Source organism: Crinia signifera, chromosome 2, assembly GCF_055691185.1.
Source record: "Crinia signifera chromosome 2, ASM5569118v1, whole genome shotgun sequence".
NCBI classification, from domain to species: domain Eukaryota; kingdom Metazoa; phylum Chordata; class Amphibia; order Anura; family Myobatrachidae; genus Crinia; species Crinia signifera.
In genome coordinates this window covers 260,054,212-260,077,586 of record NC_139218.1, presented here as the reverse complement: position 1 = coordinate 260,077,586, position 23,375 = coordinate 260,054,212, and the positions used below count along the sequence as shown (strand labels likewise).

The 23,375-nt window shown below is 43.5% G+C and overlaps 1 protein-coding gene across 1 annotated transcript; it reads right to left on the bottom strand.

Moving 5' to 3' along the window:
• Nucleotides 1-15,695: 15,695 nt before the first annotated feature.
• On the bottom strand, nt 15,696-21,955 carry LOC146058505 (uncharacterized). The gene is made up of 5 exons (XM_083170792.1): nt 21,800-21,955; nt 20,320-20,469; nt 17,572-17,676; nt 17,226-17,417; nt 15,696-15,713 (listed from the first exon to the last, which is right to left on the bottom strand). Exons 1-5 carry the CDS (start codon nt 21,953-21,955, stop codon nt 15,696-15,698), a joined length of 621 nt encoding a protein of 206 aa, XP_083026918.1.
• Nucleotides 21,956-23,375: the final 1,420 nt, after the last annotated feature.

Genomic DNA, 23,375 nt, shown 5'->3' with positions numbered 1-23,375 from the left:
GTCTAGCATATTGGCATTGCTGTTAAAGTCCAGTCCAGTGATACTGCTGTATCATTCCAGTCCATTGGTACTTCCATTAAAGTCCAGAGATACTGCTGTATAAGTCCAGTGATACTGCATACATCCAGTCCATTGGTACTGCTGTTAAAGTCCAGTCCAGTGATACTGCTGTACAATTCCAGTTCATTGGTATTGCCGTGAACGTGCAGTGCTACTGCCGTTAAAGTCCAGTCCAATGATACTGCTGTATAAATCTAGTCCATTGGTACTGCCGTTAAAGTCCAGTGGTACTGCCCATAAAGTCCATTGATACTGTTGCATAAGTCCAGTCCAGTGGTAGTGCTGTTGAAGTTCATTCCAGTGATACGCCAGAAAAATATTGAAGAAACAAAATTTAAAGGACAAGATAGTGAAAGAACAAGAACCACTTCCTCCTAGTGCTGAAGCTGCTGCCACTAGTCGTGACATTAAACATGTAATACCATCAACATCATCTGCCACGGCTGATGCCCAATGTCATTGTAGTCCATCCCTCAGTAAAGGTTATAGACTACTGTACATTTCTAAACAGACATGAATTTTGCATAATTCTCTAATTGCACCCGTCCTTGTTGGCAGGGTGATTTCTCACTAAGGGTATTATCCCTTAATTTTAACAAAATAAGGTGAAAACGATTATTTCCATCTACTTTTGTAGAAATTACATATTATTGTCATTCTATAGAAATGCAATGCTCAGATCTCAGTCCTGATCTGGGTGACTTGCCACACTAAATAGTAGGAGGGCCTAAATTCATTAATCTATAAAAATATGGTAAGGAAGTAAGTCTATAGCAAACATAAATATTTCATAAATATCCATGTATGCCAGGAATATATTATCGCGCCTCATTACCTGTTGTGGGTCAGCTGCTCGTGTCTTGCTACCTTCCATATATGATGTAATGAAGATGACCTCAAAGAAGCCAAGAGATGTAGCTTGCTTGGCTGTTGAAATCATCATTCGTTCGTGAAGAAGGTCCACCTGGAAAAAGAAGATAGAGGCGCGATAATATGTTCATGACATACATGCATATTTATTATTACTGTTTCCAGCTAATGTACCACACAAAAACTCAGTGCGGTACAGACAACACAAGTCATCCATATCAGTCCCTGCCCCATAGGAGCTTACATTCTAAATCTATTAACACAAAAACACTATAAAACACACACAGCCACAAAAACACTCCGTTAAAGACCAGTCTGTGATACTGCATACATCCAGTCCATTGGTACTACCGTGAAAGTCCAGTGACACTGATGTTAAAGTCCAGGCCAGTGATACTGCTGCATAAGTTCAGTCCAGTGCTACTGCCGTTAAAGTCCATTGGTACTGGCATCAAAGTCCAGTGGTACTGCTGTATAAGTCCAGTCCAGTGATACTGCTGTATCATTCCAGTCCATTGGTACTGCCATTAAAGTCCAGTGATACTGCTGTATAAGTCCAGCCAATTGTATAAGTCCAGAGATACTGCATAAATCCCGTCCATAGGTATTGCCGATAAAGTCCATTGGTACTGCCGTTAAAGTCCAGTCCAGTGATACTGCTACATAAGTCCAGTCCATTGGTACTGCCATTAAAGTCCAGTGATACTGCCGTTAAAGTCCAGTCCAGTGATACAGCTATTAAAGTCCAGTCCAGTGATACTGCTGCATAAGTTCAGTCCAGTTGTACTGCCGTTAAAGTCCAGTGATACTGCTGTAAAAGTCCAGTCCATTGGTACTGCTGTTAAAGTCCAGTGATACTACTCCTAAAGTCACATCCAGTGATACTGCCATTAAAGTCCATTGGTACATGCGTTAAAGTTCATTGGTACTGCCATTAAAGTCCAATCCAGTTATACTGCTGTGTAATTCCAGTCCATTGGTATTGCCGTTAAAGTCCAGTGATTGTGCTGAAAAAGTACTGTCCAATGATACTGCTGTATAAGTCCAGTCCAGTGATAATGTATACATCCATTCCAGTGGTACTGCCGTTAAAGTAAAGACCAATGAAACTGCTGTATAATTCTAGGCCATTGGTACTTCCGTTAAAGTTTAGTGATACTGCTGTTAAAGTCTAGCATATTGGCATTGCTGTTAAAGTCCAGTCCAGTGATACTGCTGTATCATTCCAGTCCATTGGTACTTCCATTAAAGTCCAGAGATACTGCTGTATAAGTCCAGTGATACTGCATACATCCAGTCCATTGGTACTGCTGTTAAAGTCCAGCCCAGTGACACTGCTGTACAATTCCAGTTCATTGGTATTGCCGTGAACGTGCAGTGCTACTGCCGTTAAAGTCCAGTCCAATAATACTGCTGTATAAATCTAGTCCATTGGTACTGCCGTTAAAGTCCAGTGGTACTGCCCATAAAGTCCAGTGATACTGTTGCATAACTCCAGTCCAGTGGTAGTGCTGTTGAAGTTCATTCCAGTGATACGCCAGAAAAATATTGAAGAAACAAAATTTAAAGGACAAGATAGTGAAAGAACAAGAACCACTTCCTCCTAGTGCTGAAGCTGCTGCCACTAGTCGTGACATTAAACATGTAATACCATCAACATCATCTGCCACGGATGATGCCCAATGTCATTGTAGTCCATCCCTCAGTAAAGGTTATAGACTACTGTACATTTCTAAACAGACATGCATTTTGCATAATTCTCTAATTGCACCCGTCCTTGTTGGCAGGGTGATTTCTCACTAAGGGGCCTGTGTATTATCCCTTAATTTTAACAAAATAAGGTGAAAACGATTATTTCCATCTACTTTTGTAGAAATTACATATTATTGTCATTCTATAGAAATGCAATGCTCAGATTTCAGTCCTGATCTGGGTGACTTGCCACACTAAATAGTATGAGGGCCTAAATTCATTAATCTATAAAAATATGGTAAGGAAGTAAGTCTATAGCAAACATAAATATTTCATAAATATCCATGTATGCCAGGAATATATTATCGCGCCTCATTACCTGTTGTGGGTCAGCTGCTCGTGTCTTGCTACCTTCCATATATGATGTAATGAAGATGACCTCAAAGAAGCCAAGAGATGTAGCTTGCTTGGCTGTTGAAATCATCATTCGTTCGTGAAGAAGGTCCACCTGAAAAAAGAAGATAGAGGCGCGAAAATATGTTCATGACATACATGCATATTTATTATTACTGTTTCCAGCTAATGTACCACACAAAAACTCAGTGCGGTACAGACAAAACAAGTCATCCATATCAGTCCCTGCCCCATAGGAGCTTACATTCTAAATCTATTAACACAAAAACACTATAAAACACACACAGCCACAAAAACACTCCGTTAAAGACCAGTCTGTGATACTGCATACATCCAGTCCATTGGTACTACCGAGAAAGTCCAGTGACACTGACGTTAAAGTCCAGGCCAGTGATACTGCTGCATAAGTTCAGTCCAGTGGTACTGCCGTTAAAGTCTATTGGTACTGACATCAAAGTCCAGTGGTACTGCTGTATAAGTCCAGTCCAGTGATACTGCTGTATCATTCCAGTCCATTGGTACTGCCATTAAAGTCCAGTGATACTGCTGTATAAGTCCAGCCAATTGTATAAGTCCTGAGATACTGCATAAATCCTGTCCATAGGTATTGCCGATAAAGTCCATTGGTACTGCCGTTAAAGTCCAGTCCAGTGATACTGCTACATAAGTCCAGTCCATTGGTACTGCCATTAAAGTCCAGTGATACTGCCGTTAAAGTCCAGTCCAGTGATACAGCTATTAAAGTCCAGTCCAGTGATACTGCTGCATAAGTTCAGTCCAGTTGTACTGCCGTTAAAGTCCAGTGATACTGCTGTAAAAGTCCAGTCCATTGGTACTGCTGTTAAAGTCCAGTGATACTACTCTTAAAGTCACATCCAGTGATACTGCCATTAAAGTCCATTGGTACATGCGTTAAAGTTCATTGGTACTGCCGTTAAAGTCCAATCCAGTTATACTGCTGTGTAATTCCAGTCCATTGGTATTGCCGTTAAAGTCCAGTGATTGTGCTGAAAAAGTACTGTCCAATGATACTGCTGTATAAGTCCAGTCCAGTGATAATGTATACATCCTGTCCAGTGGTACTGCCGTTAAAGTAAAGACCAATAAAACTGCTGTATAATTCCAGGCCATTGGTACTTCCGTTAAAGTCCAGTGATACTGCTGTTAAAGTCTAGCATATTGGCATTGCTGTTAAAGTCCAGTCCAGTGATACTGCTGTATCATTCCAGTCCATTGGTACTTCCATTAAAGTCCAGAGATACTGCTGTATAAGTCCAGTGATACTGCATACATCCAGTCCATTGGTACTGCTGTTAAAGTCCAGTCCAGTGATACTGCTGTACAATTCCAGTTCATTGGTATTGCCGTGAACGTGCAGTGCTACTGCCGTTAAAGTCCAGTCCAATGATACTGCTGTATAAATCTAGTCCATTGGTACTGCCGTTAAAGTCCAGTGGTACTGCCCATAAAGTCCAGTGATACTGTTGCATAAGTCCAGTCCAGTGGCAGTGCTGTTGAAGTTCATTCCAGTGATACGCCAGAAAAATATTGAAGAAACAAAATTTAAAGGACAAGATAGTGAAAGAACAAGAACCACTTCCTCCTAGTGCTGAAGCTGCTGCCACTAGTCGTGACATTAAACATGTAATACCATCAACATCATCTGCCACGGCTGATGCCCAATGTCATTGTAGTCCATCCCTCAGTAAAGGTTATAGACTACTGTACATTTCTAAACAGACATGCATTTTGCATAATTCTCTAATTGCACCCGTCCTTGTTGGCAGGGTGATTTCTCACTAAGGGGCCTGTGTATTATCCCTTAATTTTAACAAAATAAGGTGAAAACGATTATTTCCATCTACTTTTGTAGAAATTACATATTATTGTCATTCTATAGAAATGCAATGCTCAGATTTCAGTCCTGATCTGGGTGACTTGCCACACTAAATAGTATGAGGGCCTAAATTCATTAATCTATAAAAATATGGTAAGGAAGTAAGTCTATAGCAAACATAAATATTTCATAAATATCCATGTATGCCAGGAATATATTATCGCGCCTCATTACCTGTTGTGGGTCAGCTGCTCGTGTCTTGCTACCTTCCATATATGATGTAATGAAGATGACCTCAAAGAAGCCAAGAGATGTAGCTTGCTTGGCAGTTGAAATCATCATTCGTTCGTGAAGAAGGTCCACCTGGAAAAAGAAGATAGAGGCGCGATAATATGTTCATGACATACATGCATATTTATTATTACTGTTTCCAGCTAATGTACCACACAAAAACTCAGTGCGGTACAGACAAAACAAGTCATCCATATCAGTCCCTGCCCCATAGGAGCTTACATTCTAAATCTATTAACACAAAAACACTATAAAACACACACAGCCACAAAAACACTCCGTTAAAGACCAGTCTGTGATACTGCATACATCCAGTCCATTGGTACTACCGTGAAAGTCCAGTGACACTGACGTTAAAGTCCAGGCCAGTGATACTGCTGCATAAGTTCAGTCCAGTGGTACTGCCGTTAAAGTCCATTGGTACTGGCATCAAAGTCCAGTGGTACTGCTGTATAAGTCCAGTCCAGTGATACTGCTGTATCATTCCAGTCCATTGGTACTGCCATTAAAGTCCAGTGATACTGCTGTATAAGTCCAGCCAATTGTATAAGTCCAGAGATACTGCATAAATCCCGTCCATAGGTATTGCCGATAAAGTCCATTGGTACTGCCGTTAAAGTCCAGTCCATTGGTACTGCCATTAAAGTCCAGTGATACTGCCGTTAAAGTCCAGTCCAGTGATACAGCTATTAAAGTCCAGTCCAGTGATACTGCTGCATAAGTTCAGTCCAGTTGTACTGCCGTTAAAGTCCAATGATACTGCTGTAAAAGTCCAGTCCATTGGTACTGCTGTTAAAGTCCAGTGATACTACTCTTAAAGTCACATCCAGTGATACTGCCATTAAAGTCCATTGGTACATGCGTTAAAGTTCATTGGTACTGCCATTAAAGTCCAATCCAGTTATACTGCTGTGTAATTCCAGTGCATTGGTATTGCCGTTAAAGTCCAGTGATTGTGCTGAAAAAGTACTGTCCAATGATACTGCTGTATAAGTCCAGTCCAGTGATAATGTATACATCCTGTCCAGTGGTACTGCCATTAAAGTAAAGACCAATGAAACTGCTGTATAATTCTAGGCCATTGGTACTTCCGTTAAAGTCCAGTGATACTGCTGTTAAAGTCTAGCATATTGGCATTGCTGTTAAAGTCCAGTCCAGTGATACTGCTGTATCATTCCAGTCCATTGGTACTTCCATTAAAGTCCAGAGTTACTGCAGTATAAGTCCAGTGATACTGCATACATCCAGTTCATTGGTACTGCTGTTAAAGTCCAGTCCAGTGATACTGCTGTACAATTCCAGTTCATTGATATTGCCGTGAACGTGCAGTGCTACTGCCGTTAAAGTCCAGTCCAATGATACTGCTGTATAAATCTAGTCCATTGGTACTGCCGTTAAAGTCCAGTGGTACTGCCCATAAAGTCCAGTGATACTGTTGCATAAGTCCAGTCCAGTGGTAGTGCTGTTGAAGTTCATTCCAGTGATACCCCAGAAAAATATTGAAGAAACAAAATTTAAAGGACAAGATAGTGAAAGAACAAGAACCACTTCCTCCTAGTGCTGAAGCTGCTGCCACTAGTCGTGACATTAAACATGTAATACCATCAACATCATCTGCCACGGCTGATGCCCAATGTCATTGTAGTCCATCCCTCAGTAAAGGTTATAGACTACTGTACATTTCTAAACAGACATGCATTTTGCATAATTCTCTAATTGCACCCGTCCTTGTTGGCAGGGTGATTTCTCACTAAGGGGCCTGTGTATTATCCCTTAATTTTAACAAAATAAGGTGAAAACGATTATTTCCATCTACTTTTGTAGAAATTACATATTATTGTCATTCTATAGAAATGCAATGCTCATATTTCAGTCCTGATCTGGGTGACTTGCCACACTAAATAGTATGAGGGCCTAAATTCATTAATCTATAAAAATATGGTAAGGAAGTAAGTCTATAGCAAACATAAATATTTCATAAATATCCATGTATGCCAGGAATATATTATCGTGCCTCATTACCTGTTGTGGGTCAGCTGCTCGTGTCTTGCTACCTTCCATATATGATGTAATGAAGATGACCTCAAAGAAGCCAAGAGATGTAGCTTGCTTGGCTGTTGAAATCATCATTCGTTCGTGAAGAAGGTCCACCTGGAAAAAGAAGATAGAGGCGCGATAATATGTTCATGACATACATGCATATTTATTATTACTGTTTCCAGCTAATGTACCACACAAAAACTCAGTGCGGTACAGACAAAACAAGTCATCCATATCAGTCCCTGCCCCATAGGAGCTTACATTCTAAATCTATTAACACAAAAACACTATAAAACACACACAGCCTCAAAAACACTCCGTTAAAGACCAGTCTGTGATACTGCATACATCCAGTCCATTGGTACTACCGTGAAAGTCCAGTGACACTGACGTTAAAGTCCAGGCCAGTAATACTGCTGCATAAGTTCAGTCCAGTGGTACTGCCGGTAAATGTCCATTGGTACTGGCATCAAAGTCCAGTGGTACTGCTGTATAAGTCCAGTCCAGTGATACTGCTGTATCATTCCAGTCCATTGGTACTGCCATTAAAGTCCAGTGATACTGCTGTATAAGTCCAGCCAATTGTATAAGTCCAGAGATACTGCATAAATCCTGTCCATAGGTATTGCCGAAAAAGTCCATTGGTACTGCCGTTAAAGTCCAGTCCAGTGATACTGCTACATAAGTCCAGTCCATTGGTACTGCCATTAAAGTCCAGTGATACTGCCGTTAAAGTCCAGTCCAGTGATACAGCTATTAAAGTCCAGTCCAGTGATACTGCTGCATAAGTTCAGTCCAGTTGTACTGCCGTTAAAGTCCAGTGATACTGCTGTAAAAGTCCAGTCCATTGGTACTGCTGTTAAAGTCCAGTGATACTACTCTTAAAGTCACATCCAGTGATACTGCCATTAAAGTCCATTGGTACATGCGTTAAAGTTCATTGGTACTGCCGTTAAAGTCCAATCCAGTTATACTGCTGTGTAATTCCAGTCCATTGGTATTGACATTAAAGTCCAGTGATTGTGCTGAAAAAGTACTGTCCAATGATACTGCTGTATAAGTCCAGTCCAGTGATAATGTATACATCCTGTCCAGTGGTACTGCCGTTAAAGTAAAGACCAATAAAACTGCTGTATAATTCCAGGCCATTGGTACTTCCGTTAAAGTCCAGTGATACTGCTGTTAAAGTCTAGCATATTGGCATTGCTGTTAAAGTCCAGTCCAGTGATACTGCTGTATCATTCCAGTCCATTGGTACTTCCATTAAAGTCCAGAGATACTGCTGTATAAGTCCAGTGATACTGCATACATCCAGTCCATTGGTACTGCTGTTAAAGTCCAGTCCAGTGATACTGCTGTACAATTCCAGTTCATTGGTATTGCCGTGAACGTGCAGTGCTACTGCCGTTAAAGTCCAGTCCAATGATACTGCTGTATAAATCTAGTCCATTGGTACTGCCGTTAAAGTCCAGTGGTACTGCCCATAAAGTCCAGTGATACTGTTGCATAAATCCAGTCCAGTGGTAGTGCTGTTGAAGTTCATTCCAGTGATACGCCAGAAAAATATTGAAGAAACAAAATTTAAAGGACAAGATAGTGAAAGAACAAGAACCACTTCCTCCTAGTGCTGAAGCTGCTGCCACTAGTCGTGACTTTAAACATGTAATACCATCAACATCATCTGCCACGGCTGATGCCCAATGTCATTGTAGTCCATCCCTCAGTAAAGGTTATAGACTACTGTACATTTCTAAACAGACATGCATTTTGCATAATTCTCTAATTGCACCCGTCCTTGTTGGCAGGGTGATTTCTCACTAAGGGGCCTGTGTATTATCCCTTAATTTTAACAAAATAAGGTGAAAACGATTATTTCCATCTACTTTTGTAGAAATTACATATTATTGTCATTCTATAGAAATGCAATGCTCAGATTTCAGTCCTGATCTGGGTGACTTGCCACACTAAATAGTATGAGGGCCAAAATTCATTAATCTATAAAAATATGGTAAGGAAGTAAGTCTATAGCAAACATAAATATTTCATAAATATCCATGTATGCCAGGAATATATTATCGCGCCTCATTACCTGTTGTGGGTCAGCTGCTCGTGTCTTGCTACCTTCCATATATGATGTAATGAAGATGACCTCAAAGAAGCCAAGAGATGTAGCTTGCTTGGCTGTTGAAATCATCATTCGTTCGTGAAGAAGGTCCACCTTGAAAAAGAAGATAGAGGCGCGATAATATGTTCATGACATAAAACACTCAGTTAAAGACCAGTTTGTGATACTGCATACATCCAGTCCATTGGTACTACCGTTAAAGTCCACTGACACTGACGTTAAAGTCCAGGCCAGTGATACTGCTGCATAAGTTCAGTCCAGTGGTACTGCGTTAAAGTCCATTGGTACTGGCATCAAAGTCCTGTGGTACTGCTGTATAAGTCCAGTCCAGTGATACTGCTGTATCATTCCAGTCCATTGGTACTGCCACTAAAGACCAGTGATACTGCTGTATGAGTACAGGCCATTGATACTGTTGTATAAGTCCAGTGATACTGCATAAATCCTGTCCATTGGTACTCCCGATAAAGTCCATTGGTGCTGCCGTTAAAGTCCAGTCCAGTGATACTGCTGCATAAGTCCAGTCCATTGATACATGCCATTAAAGTCCAGTGATACTGCCGTTAAAGTCCAGTCCAGTGATACAGCTATTAAAGTCCAGTCCAGTGATACTGCTGCATAAGTTCAGTCCAGTTGTACTGCCATTAAAGTCCAGTGATACTGCTGTAAAAGTCCAGTCCATTGGTACAGCTATTAAAGTAAAGTCCAGTGATACTGCTGCATAAGTTCAGTCCTGTTGTACTGCCGTTATTACCTGTTGTGGGTAAGCTGCTCATGTCTTGCTATCTTCCATATATCATGTAATGAAGATGACCTCAGAGAAGCCAAGAGATGTAGCTTGCTTGGTTGCTGACATCATCATTCATTCGTGGAGAAGGTCTATGCTATGCTATTCTATGTTAGGATATACTAAGAACATGGTCTTAGCATATCGTAGCTAAGCACAGCATAGAATATCATAGTATTCTCATCAGATGGGATGGGGGAGGGGGGGGTGATTTTTTTAAATCTGAGTCAGTTTTCGTCCCACAGCACCATGCACGTCTCATCATTTTGGAGACCCTTGACCTGAGTGAGTGAGGTTTCATCTGCTCGGCTGTGGAATCAGGTGTGCATATGGCAGCATCATTGACCATATCTTCCAGCTTTGGGCATGAATAGGACTGGGACTGACTGCTTGAGCATGACCATGATTGACTGCTTGGGCCGGACCATGATTGACTGGCAGTAACCGGTTCTGCAATCTTCGGCTTCACCAGGACTGCCATCTTCGGCTTGACCGGGAATGCCGGCTTGACCTGGACTGCCTGCCTGTCCCTGCCCTGGGTCACCGGCTTGGCCTTGGCTGGGGTTTGGCCTATAAATATAGAGACCCCCTCACATGTTGGGTGCCTTCTCACCACATACCATCCTCACCGCGATACCACAGGCCGATAATGAGGCCAGTATGGTACGGCTGACACTTCAGCACCAGGCATGACAACTATGACTCTTGTAAAACTTAGTTCTGCAGAGTGTGACTTATCTTGTCAAGAGGCTGCAGCAGATGTTAACTGTTAGAGAATTTGAATGTTGACTGTTAGAGGATTTGAATGTTGACTGCTAGAGGATTTGCATGTTGAATGTTAAGAGGATTTGAATGTTGACTGTTAGAGGAGTTGAATATTGACTGTTAGAGGATTTGAATGTTGACTGTTAAAGGATTTGAATGTTGACTGTTAAAGGATTTGAATGTTGACTGTTAGAGGAGTTGAATGTTGACAGTTAGAGGATTTGAATGTTGACTGTTAGAGGATTTGAATGTTGACTGTTACATGATTTGAATGTTGACTGTTAGAGAATTTGAATGTTGACTGTTAGAGAATTTGAATGTTGACTGTTAGATAATTTGAATGTTGACTGTTAGAGAATTTGAATGTTGACTGTTAAAGGATTTGAATGTTGACTGTTAGAGGATTTGAATGTTGACTGTTAGAGAATTTGATTGTTGACTGTTAGAGGATTTGAATGTTGACAGTTAAAGGATTTGAATGTTGACTGTTAGAGAATTTGAATGTTGACTGTTAGAGAATTTGAATGTTGACTGTTAGAGAATTTGAATGTTGACTGTTAGAGAATTTGAATGTTGACTGTTAAAGGATTTGAATGTTGACTGTTAGAGGATTTGAATGTTGACTGTTAGAGAATTTGAATGTTGACTGTTAGAGGATTTGAATGTTGACAGTTAAAGGATTTGAATGTTGACTGTTAAAGGATTTGAATGTTGACTGTTAGAGGATTTGAATGTTGACTGTTAGAGGATTTGAATGTTGACTGTTAGAGGATTTGAATGTTGACTGTTAGAGGATTTGAATGTTGACTGTTAGAGGATTTGAACGTTGGCTGTTAGAGGATTTGAATGTTGACAGTTAGAGGAGTTGCATGTTGACAGTTATAGGATTTGAATGTTGACTGTTACATGATTTGAATGTTGACTGTTAGAGAATTTGAATGTTGACTGTTAGAGAATTTGAATGTTGACTGTTAAAGGATTTGAATGTTGACTGTTACATGATTTGAATGTTGACTGTTAGAGAATTTGAATGTTGACTGTTAGAGGATATGAATTTTGACAGTTAGAGGATTTGAATGTTGACTGATAGAGAATTTGAATGTTGACTGTTAGAGGATTTGAATGTTGGCTGTTAGAGGATTTGAAAGTTGGCTGTTAGAAGATTTGATTGTTGACTGTTAGAGGATTTGAATGTTGACTGTTAGAGAATTTGAATGTTGACTGTTAGAGGAGTTGAATGTTGACAGTTAGAGGATTTGAATGTTGACTGTTAGAGGTTTTGAATGTTGACTGATAGAGAATGTGAATGTTGACTGTTAGAGGATTTGAATGTTGACTGTTAAAGGATTTGAATGTTGAATGTTAAAGAATTTGAATGTTGACTGTTAGAGGAGTTGAATGTTGACAGTTAGAGGATTTGAATGTTGACTGATAGAGAATATGAATGTTGACTGTTAGACAGCAGTCTGTGCACCCTTATTTATAACCTCTGTTCTAGAATGTTCTGGAACATTCTAGAATGTTCCAGAACGAACATTGTAGAACAGAGGTCATAAATAAGTGTGCCCAGTGCTGCTCATTCTGCTGTAGCCTCTTGACAAGATAAGTCGTAGCTAAGCACAGCATAGAATATCATAGTAGTCTCATCAGATGGGTTGGGGGAGAGGGTGGGTGATTTTTTAAATCTGAGTCAGTTGTCGTCCCACAGCACCATGCACGTCTCATCATTTTGGAGACCCTTGACCTGAGTGAGCGAGGTTTTATCTGCTCGGCTGGGGAATCAGGTGTGCATATGGCAGCATCATTGACCATATCTTCCACCTTGGGCATGAACAGGACTGACTGCTTGGGCATGACCATGATTGATTGCTTGGGCATGACCATGATTGACTGCTTTTGCAGGACCATGATTGACTGCTTGGGCATGACAATGATTGCCTGCTTGGCAGTAACCGGGTCTGCCGTCTTCGGCTTCACAGGGACTGCCGGCTTGACCAGGACTGCCGGCTTGGCCCTGCCCTGGGTCACCAGCTTGGCCTTGGCTGGGGTTTGGTCTGTAAATATAGAGAACCCTTCACATGTTGGGTGCCTTCTTACCACATACCATCCTCACCCCAGTACCACAGGCCGATACTGAGGCCAGTATGGTATTGCTGACACTTCAGCACCAGGCATGACAACTATGACTCTTGTAAAAGTTCTGCTTTGACTTCTCCAGAGTGTGACTTATCTTGTCAAGAGGCTGCAGCAGAATAAGGACCAGCAGTCTGGGCACCCTTATTTATAACCTGTAACTTGTCTTGTCAAGAGGCTGCAGCAGAATGAGGACAAGCAGTCTGGGCACCCTTATTTATAACCTTTGTTCTAGAATGTTCACATTCTAGAATGTTCCGGAACGAACATTCTAGAACAGAGGTTATAAATAAGGGCGCCCAGTGCTGCTCATTCTGCTGCAGCCTCTTGACAAGATAAGTCACAGCATAGCATGGATAGTCTTAGCTAAGACCATGGACGTGCGGGGAGGTAAATGGCTCAAGAGTTCCTGGCAAGTACCAGAGCCAGATATGCACACAATATATGAGCCATGGGGTATATACCAGTCAAGATGGCGGCGCGCTCCGGTGCTGCGGCTCTTGGTGCACAGAGAGCAGGGAGAACAAATGGGAGGCTGGTGTTCGTGCTTCTCATAGCCGCAATACTAATCGTGGAAGCGGCTGGCCGGGTGCAGTACAACCGGCTTGAGTTGCTGGCATTCAAAACCGGCATCGCATACCTGAACGGTGGAGCCGAGAGTTCCGGGATGCGCGGCTGCATGCTGGGAGGTTGCCCGGCGGTCGCACCGTGTGACGTCATCGGCGGCAGTGGAGGCTGGAGCCTGATGCCGCACGGCGGGGAGAGCGCTGAGCCGGGGGGAGCCGGGAGACACCGGCTGCAGCAGCAGCAGCACATTGAGGAGAGAAACGCCAAGAGAAACGATGAGCCTGGGGAAGCAAGGGGACACAAGCAGCAGCACAAACGGGTTTCCAGCAGAGAGAGGAAACAGAAGCAGGGTAAGAGGGCAGGGGTGCTGGATGGATGAGCTGCTGCTTAGCATGGCTAGCTGTAACTTTTTAAATTCCTGCTCTATGGCCATCTTTTCTGAGACCTGGTTGAACTGTAGCATACCTGACAGTGGGGTTCTCTTGCCGGATAGAACACTGTTCAGAGCGGACAGAACTCTCAGTTCAGGTAAAACCAGAGGTGGTGGCCTGTGCATCTATGTTTATAACAAATATTGCACCAATGCCTCCATCCTGGAAAAGTTTTGTTCTCCAGAAGTGGAATTTCTAATGGTAAAATGTCGGCCATTCTATCTGCCAGTGAGTTCACTGCTATCATTGTTATGGCAGTTTACATCCTGCCCCAGGTGGACGCTAGGGTTGCATTGGAGGTCCTGCATAATGCCGTTGCAAAGCAACAAACAATCCATCCCGATGGTCTGTTTCTAATAGCGGGAGATTTTAACAAAGCAAACTTAAAAAATGTGTTACCTAAATTGTATAAATCTGCATTTGTTCCAACTCGTGGGGGGAATATTTTAGATCAATTGTATTGCAATATCAAAGATGCTTATAAAACAGTGGTGCGTTCTCATTTAGGTCTTTCAGATCATTTATCATTATTTTTTTTAAGCCCGTTGCTTAACGTATCAAACCTGTTAAAGATACGGTCTGTATTTGGCCGAACGGAGCAGTGGATGATCTACAGGATTGCTTTGGCAGTACGGATTGGAATTTATTCATTCAGGAATCCACTAAGGACTCGTTGGTAGACGTGGACTCTCTGGCTTCTACCGTATTGTCTTATATTAAGTGGTGCATCAGTAATGTCACTGTTCAGAAACGTGTTAAACAATTTTCTAACAATAAGCTGTGGATGAATGGTGAAGTGCGTTCTTTACTACATCTACCTGCTGGTTTTGATAATGGCCAATACGCTTATAAGCCCAAAAGATCTACGGAATATGTGTTTTTGTCCGTTATCCACTCCTCACTTTCACACTTAGAAAAGCCTAATACATATGTTAGGTTACTTTTTATTGACTATAGCTCCGCGTTTAATACGATTCTCCCCAATATCTTGGTAACTAAACTGCGGAGCTTAGGCTTTTCAGTTATGCTATGCAACTGGATCCTAGATTTTTTGATAAATAGGCCTCAGCATATTAAACTCGGAGACTGTGTGTCCACAGTTCTGAGGATTAGTACAGGTACTCCCCAAGGTTGCGTATTGAGCCCACTTTTATTTTCCTTATTTACTTACGATTGTTGTCCGCAGGCGGACACAAATCTTATAATTAAGTTTGCCGACGATACTACGGTGGTAGGACTTATTACGAATGGGGAGGAGACTGCGTATAGAGAGGAAGTCAGTTCCCTAGTAAACTGGGGCAGTGAAAATAATCTATTGTTAAATCTTACCAAAACGAAAGAAATTATTAGCGACTTTAGAAGAGGTAGGAAATCTGAGTTAGAACCTCTATTTATTGATAATTTGGAGGTAGAGAGGGTGACTGAGTTTAAGTTGCTAGGGGTCATTATCTCACACGCTTTAACTTGGTCCTCCAATATTTCAGTGATGGCTAAGAAAGCTCAGCAGCGCCTATTTTTTTTTGAGGAAGCTTAGAGCAGACAATTTCTCTCAGGAGAATTTGGTTAGGTTTTATAAATGTGTTATTGAGAGTATCTTGTCATATTGCATTACAGTGTGGTTCGGAAATAGCACAAACAAAGATATAAAGAAACTGAATCGGGTGATACACACTGCAGAGGCCATTATTGGCCAAGATTTATCTTCCATGGAAGACATTAATATAAATAATATTAGGCGAAAAAGGAACAGTATAATGCAGAATAGCCACCACCCTTATAATCATGCCTTCTCTTTCTTACCATCTAATAAACGGTTATGGTGTATTCGATCTAGAACATCACGTTTGAAAAATAGCTTTTTCCCAGCTGCCGTTACCGATTTTAACCAAAATTGTTAATTTGTTCTTGTTTCCTGTTTCTGTGACCAAGATTATAATTTCGTTGTTTTACAATTTTTTTATTGTGTTGCAATGACAATAAATTCTTATCTTATACACATGTGCAGCAGTGTGTACTGCTGGAGATTCACTGAATTTTGATAAGAGATGTGCAGAAAAGGTAGCCAGGTGAGACAAGATAATGCAGGAAGTGGGGCGAGCTGTATTTTCCGGCTACCGCTACATGTGCGGACATCAGCCGTCATCTGCTATGACCCTCAGATTTCGTTGTATTTGCAGAGGTGGGGCAGGCGGTGTTTCCGGCAACCGCTACATGTGCAGCTATTGGCCAGGATCTGCTATGACTCCAGGAAACCAATGGGGCAACCGGAATTTCCATATTCCAATATTAAAATTTGGATTAATTATTACCGCAATCAGAGGGAAATAAAAGAGATCCTTCTGCTCATTCACACCACACTTCTGAAGAAGGACAGTTAAGTCCAAAATGCATTAAGTGTTTGTGTGAGTTCCTGTACTGAGGACAAGGTTTACCGGTATTTGGTCGTTTACGCCCTGGATGAAGTCTGGAAACATTGTGGTAGCAGCTTTGCCGGGGAATCTTTGTACATGCTTTTATATTCGTCTACTCTTGTGAGGTTTTGATCACATCTAAGTTTCCATCTGTTTTAATTACTACACCATGATGGTCTTTTGTTATATACCCCTATTGTGAATCCCAAACTTTGGGCCTATGTATTGTTGAATTATTGCACATTAGTGTTTGATATCTGGGAACATACCTCGGTAGCGCTGTTTGGTAATCACTGTGTTATATATCAATTTATATCCAAATGTAGATGAGCCCCAAAGCAGTTTGTAAGAGCTGCTATACTTGGTAAAGTGCTGGGCAATGGTGCTGATGATTCAATGTAGCTGTATCTATCTCTCATTCTTTTTCCCCAAAAAAATGTAACAGTGTAATGTGGGCTAGGTAAAATGAGGGAGATTGCTAGACTAATGAGGGAGAGAGGGAGATTGCTGTTATTTCAGGGAGAATGCAAGTGGTAAGCACACCATAGCATCGCACATATGAGATAGAGGAGCACACAGGAAGTGATTAAGTGCAGTGAGACAGAGGAGGACACAGGAAGTGATAAGAACACCTTTAGGGATGGCAATGGGGGCTGGATTGGCTCCAGCTCCAACAGACCATTCCATGGGATTCCATGCTGGTCATCAGATCCTTTATTTTCCAGTACATCATACTGCACAGTAAAATGCTTACTCACCAATAGTTTAAGTCTATGTAAGTGATCACATTCATCCATCTTACCTTAGTTTTTTTCTGTGATGGAACATCTTGGGCTGGAGCTTCTGGCTTTGCATCAATGTCATGATGAGATGTAGTTAGACTGGCTTCACTATCTGGTATAAGTCTGAAAACATCTAATGTCACCTGGGACTTAATACTGCCCTTTGTCGTTAAGTCTTCTCCTGTCTTGGAAGAGTCTGGTACAGCCATACCCTAAAAGGGAACAGATGTAAGATCCCCATTAGAACAAGGGAGGGATCATCTACAAATCCTACATGATTATGGAGCAGTGATCTTAAATACACTTATGCCAGGGATTTGACCATATTATGTAGAAACAATAGAAAGAGGAAATTATGGCTCTTACCTTATTCATATATTCCTGTTCTTCACAGAAGAATTTCTCAGCTAAATCAAGTGTAGAACAGTACTCTCTCTGAAAGATCTTCACATCTTCCAACTCATAGTCAGACTATAGAAAGAGATGGTCTAAATTATTACTGGCAACTAGGCCCATCCTGAGGTCATGGGTCACTGAGGTTAGGATATACTGTAACTAGAATACACACATTCTGCGTCAATAAGGTGGGTATATATCAAGAACATATCTATTCTGTGTCACTGAAGTGAGGATATATCTAGAACACATCTATTCTGCGTCACTTTTTTGGCTCCTGATTGGCCGCTAGGCGGCCAATAGAAGGCCGCCTAGCGGCCAATCAGGAGCCAAGAAAGTCGGCTCCTGATTGGCCAGAATTCATTCTGAGTAGAGGCGCAGAGGAAAGATCTCTGCGCCTCTGACAGTCCACAGCGGGGAGCTTGCCGGAGTCGCCGGCAGCTTGAAGAAGATGCAAGAAAACCTGGACTACATCGGATCAAGCCTGATGAACTTCCATGGAGGACCTGGGTGAGTTGGATTTCCTGTGTGTTTATTGAACTATTTTTTTTACTGTGGAACTACAAGACCCAGCGGGCCCTTTAATGCCCCGCAGGCTGGGACTTGTGGTTCTCCAAGTCCCAGCTTGCGGGGGAGGCTTGCTGGGACTCATAGTTCCACAGTTTAAAACAATAGTTTATTAATCTATATTTTTACACCTGTATCAGCCCAGTGGCCACCGCACAGGGCCACCGGGGACAGCACCAGGCTTCAGCCTGGTCAGGTAAGTCCTGGAGGGGGGGGCCTTTATTGGGGGTGTCCCCACTCCCCCAGGGCCCCTGGCCAGGCTGACTTGTCAGAGGGTTAATGCTTTGGCCGGGGGGACTTGTATAAAAAGTCCCCCCCCCCCCCCCGGCTGTGGCATTACCCTGCTGGCTGGTTTGGCCTGGGGCTGGTTCTTAAAAAACAGGGGACCCCTAGTCATTTTGTCCCCCATATTTTGGGAACCAGCCCCGGACCTGGAGCCTGGGGCTGGTTGTTAAAAAACGGGGAACCCCTATTTGTCGGTCTCCCTGATTTTTAATTACCGGCCCCGGCTCTTTCAGCCTGGTGCTGGTTACAGCTGTGGGGGGGACCCCATGCTGTTTTTTTTTTTAATTTATTTATTTTTCTATTTTTTTTACACCTTGCAGCCTGCACGGATCTGACTGATCCGTGCAGACTGCCTCTACTAATTCGTATTAGCGGCCATATATATGGCCAGCTTATACGAATTACTACGACATCGGAGGGTTACAAAGCAGTCGTATATGACTGCTTTGTAAATCCCCCTCCAGAACACGACTTTGCATACGACTGAAACAGTCGTATGCAGTCGTAGGGAAAATACTAATACGAAAAACTAGGTTTTTCATATTAGTAAATTTACCCCATTGTGTCAGGGGTATTACAGTGTGTGGCATATTGTGTAAGGAACATTATGGTGTGTGGCATATTGTGTCAGGGGTATTATAGCATGTGGCATATTGTGTAAGGTGCATTATGGTGTGTCGCATTATGTGTAATAGTGTTCATTCTAGCACCCGCTATCTTTGAAAACCCATGCAGTTCCCCTTCCCTGCCTGGGGTGTCGCTGTCTGCTGTAGTGCTTCTAGCACAGTGTGGTCTGTATATCAGCACTGATATGCAAACCAGATCTGTGCTAGAAACACCACAGCAGACAGCAACACCCCAGGCAGGGAACAGGAACTGCATGGGTTTTCAAAGATGGCGGGTGTAAGGGGCATTACTATAAGGAGGAAAAATTATATATAATTTTGTATAAATCAGGGTTTTTGTTTTTTTACAAACTGTTTTCTGGAATCTTAAGTAGGCAGCCCAGCAAATGCTGCGAAACTCAAAAGTCGGGGTAGGAAACCTGAAGCGCCACATCTTCTGTGGAACTGGATATGCAAACAACCTTTGCTGGGACATGTACTTCCACAACAGCTCCAGATATACTAAATACCTGTGCCTCTGCTTAGGAATATAGGTCATACTTGCCTTCTCTCTCGGTTTGAGTCTCCCAGAGCCAACCAGTGGTGCCATGATGATGTGACTCACGCTGAATCACCTCATCATAGTACTATCCCCCGCTGTTCAATGCCAGCAATCTCTTGTATAGAAGGGGGTGTGGCCACATTGACATGAGCTATGCCCCTATATTTCTCCCTAATTCAAGCCACAGTCCTTAATGCTAGCTCCCAGAGGGGGCAGCCAAGAAATTGGAAACTATGGGCCTTATTCTAGTTCATTCTTTCTGACAAAATCCTTCTTAGATGAACAAAACCATGTGCACTGCAGGGGGGCAGATGTAAAAGGTACAGAGATAATTAGATTTGGGGGAGTTATTTTATTTCTGTGCAGTGTAAATACTGTCTGCTTTATTTTTATACTGCAATATAGATCTCACTTTGAAGTAAAACCCCACCCAAATCGAATTCTCTCTGCACAAGTAACATCTGCCCCACCTGCAGTGCACATGGTTTTGTCCATCTAAGAAGGATTTTGTCAGAAAGAGTGGACTAGAATAAGGCCCTATGTTTGTAGGGTTAAAGTTTTCTGTGGGCCCCTACTTTTATGTGAGAACTCCTGGGTGATCGCACAGTTGGTAATCCAGCAAAAGATGGTGAAGCATTGTATGGTGACATTTGTGCAACTGACATATGAAAACTGAGAGGTCGTATTCTATGTGCTTACCAGTGAGCCTTCATCTGAGTCCAGAGATGGAGATGACACAGTGGAGAGGACAGACTCCCAGAATCCACTCTGCTTTGGCTGGGAAGTACGAGCTTCTTGTTTGATTTGCTCGGAGTCCATTTTGTAAACAAGCAGATATTGGTTATATGCCTGAAGGAAAGGACAAACGTACACATAATTGGTTGTAATTACTGTACTTTATTATTGGCATGGTAAAATAAGGGAAAACATAAGCATGGATCCTTTTCTTCCAGGGGCACCTACATTACAATGCCTACTGGGGCACCCACATAGGGTGTCCCTTCTTTTATAGCATGTAGCCCCTTAGCAGCTATTGTTTGGTGATCACCAGGCAATATCATTACATTATATTTAGTAGATATTGGAGCAGATGTATTAAGCCTGATAAAGCGTTGATAAAGTGGAAAGTGATAACACACTGGCCAATCAGCTGTGTTTAAAAAATGACAGGTAGGAGTTACCAGACTTAATACTGTACATGTGCTTCATTATCTTGAGAACTTATCTAATTTGACAGTTCTTAATATCCCTCATCTTGTGTAATTTAATGTGGATTTCAAGCATGAAAAAATGTCCTAGAAATTAATGTGGCAAAGTGGGTATGGGTAAAAACCGGACCCGGACAAAATCCCGGAATGCCGGATCGGACACTACAAGCTCCGGAATGCAATGTTTGATGTCCGGTCTGGGTGTCCTGTCTAGGGGGCTGCCTGTGACAGCTGTCATCAGTAGGGGTGTAAGTATGGCGGTATGGGGTGGTACAGCGTACCGGTAAAACGTACCGCCATAACAAATACCCCCAAACTGTGTAATGCGCATGTGCGCATATGTAAGTGGTGGGGGGCGTGGCCTCCGCTGCCCTGCCACAGCTGATTTCCTTTGGAGAGGAGTGCATTGCGTATCTCTCCTTCCCCTCCCTATGTCACTGTGACTGGGCTGTCAACCAATCAGGGCTCGCGGGCCGGCAGCCAATCAGGAGCCAGCCTGCGAGATATGATTGGCTGACGACCCAGTCACAGTGAAGCCGGGGAAGGAGAGACGCGCAATGCGCTCCCCTTCCCGCCGTGGTGCCGGAGTCAGCAAGCAGCAGCACCACCACCACCATCGCAGGGCTGTCTTTCCCATTGGGCACAATAGGCACTTGCCCAGGGGCCCTAGGACCTAGGGGCCCTCCCCAGTGGGAAAGACGGCGGGGATCTGGGCGGCAGGGATCAGACGCTGCCCGCTGTTAGCAGATGTCTGTAGGATCTTGCAGCTGCCTGAATGGCAGAACCCGACCGGCTGTAGGACCTCCCATCTACCGGCCAGGCTGCCACCCCCTTCTCTTGATGCTCCCACGTCCCCAGCATGGAGTAAGAACTTCGGGAAGCCAGGCCTCCAGCGGCAATCTCCGTGCACCGGGCGGGCTGGCACTGGGAAGTCGGAGATGCTGGGTGTGGGATGTTGAGTGATGTCTCACGCACTGCTGCTCCAGCCTGTTCCGGTGCTCCAGTGCTGCCCGCACTGTGTTTGCAGCCTGCCCCTGGTGGGAGCTGCTTGCCGTGACCCCGGGGCTTCCCTTCCTGCCACATGCCTCCTGCAGCTGCTGGGGGTCCCCGAGGCCTAAGGTATGCATAATATAGTAATGATGTGCCCCGGGGGGGGGGGGGGGGGGCTCTCTCCTTGGCAAAATAATTCACGGGGGGGCCCAGTGAATTAGTTTGCCCAGGGGCCCTCACTACTGTTAAGACAGCCCTGCACCATCCCCACCACAAGCAGCAGCAGAGGCACCGGCCAGTGGCACAGATGAGCACAGGAACCACACTCTAATCATGGTAAGAGGGGGAGCTAGTAGTGGGCACTATAGCTGCTGCTCGAGTCTCATTGCTTGGCATAAGGGGGAAAGTAGGTTGAGGGAGGGGATTATCCCGTGTGTTTGCTGCTTTTAGAGCACTGTGGGAGCATATCTGGCACTGGGGGCATACTTAGCACTGTGGGGGCATATATTTGTGGCACTGTGGGGGCATATGATATCTGGCACTGTGGGGGCATACTTAGCACTGTGGGGGCATATATTTGTGGCACTGTGGGGGCATATGATATCTGGCACTGGGAGCATATAATATCTGGCACTGTTGGGGCACATCTGGCACTGTGGGGGCATATTAGTAATGGGCATCAGTTGTGCGGAAGCAGTGCAATGGGCATTATGGTGTGGGGCATAATGTGTAACGGGCATTAATGGCATGTGTAATATGTATTGGGTGTGTGACGCGTAACAGGCGTTACTGTGTAAATTTTGTCCACGCGCCTTCGGTGGGCAATATCCCTGTTTGTAGTTTATCTTGTTCCTACATTTTTTGTGCAGGATGCAATGCACAAGCCCAAACAAAAATGGCATTGTGTTCTAGTTCCCCTTGCGGCGTTCACTGCCCGGCCCACTGCCTCCCTTGCCTCTCTACTTGCAGCCCCCCACCCCCCGGCTTCCCATCGCCACCTCCCCTTCCCGGCTCCCACCACCCCCCCCCCCCACCCACCCGCCCAGCTCCTGGCTCCCTTCGCCTACAGATCCCCAGGGACTGCATGTGAGAAATCGCATGTGATTTCTCACATGCTAAATTTGGAACATTGAGTGCCAAATCGTGTGTGAAACCCCCAACCTTTCCCCCCCCCTACTGTATGAGGGCCCTTAGACATTCCCGCAGACTGCTGGAGTGGTGCAGATGATAATCTACTAGCCAACACCTGTGTCAGTGACACTACCACAGCAGGCTCCTTAGACGAGCCCGAGGCTGCGGACTGTTTCTGCGCATTACAGCAACTTACACATAAGCTATCCTGTACCTGACCTTGGAAGGGCTGAATAATACAGTAAAGGCAGCTTAAGTGTTAAAGGCAAAGTAAAGCCCTTACTGCAAGTACACAGTACACACAATGCTAAGAAATAATGTGCAACCATCTCAACTAACCAACAACAGCAGCTGAAAGTAAGAACTGTTGTGACCTGACCTTAATGGAGGAGAGGCACACGGGGCCGGAGCCCAAACTCTCCAGCA

What these genes read in the sequence shown, in the direction of transcription:
- LOC146058505 (XM_083170792.1), bottom strand. Translation starts at nt 21,955, where the DNA reads ATGCATACCTTAGGCCTCGGGGACCCCCAGCAGCTGCAGGAGGCATGT. An exon ending in ACTCAGATGAAGGCTCACTG is followed by an intron (nt 17,677 to 20,319) that starts GTAAGCACATAG and finishes CTCTTTCTATAG; the next exon opens with TCTGACTATGAGTTGGAAGA. An exon ending in AACAGGAATATATGAATAAG is followed by an intron (nt 17,418 to 17,571) that starts GTAAGAGCCATA and finishes GTTCCCTTTTAG; the next exon opens with GGTATGGCTGTACCAGACTC.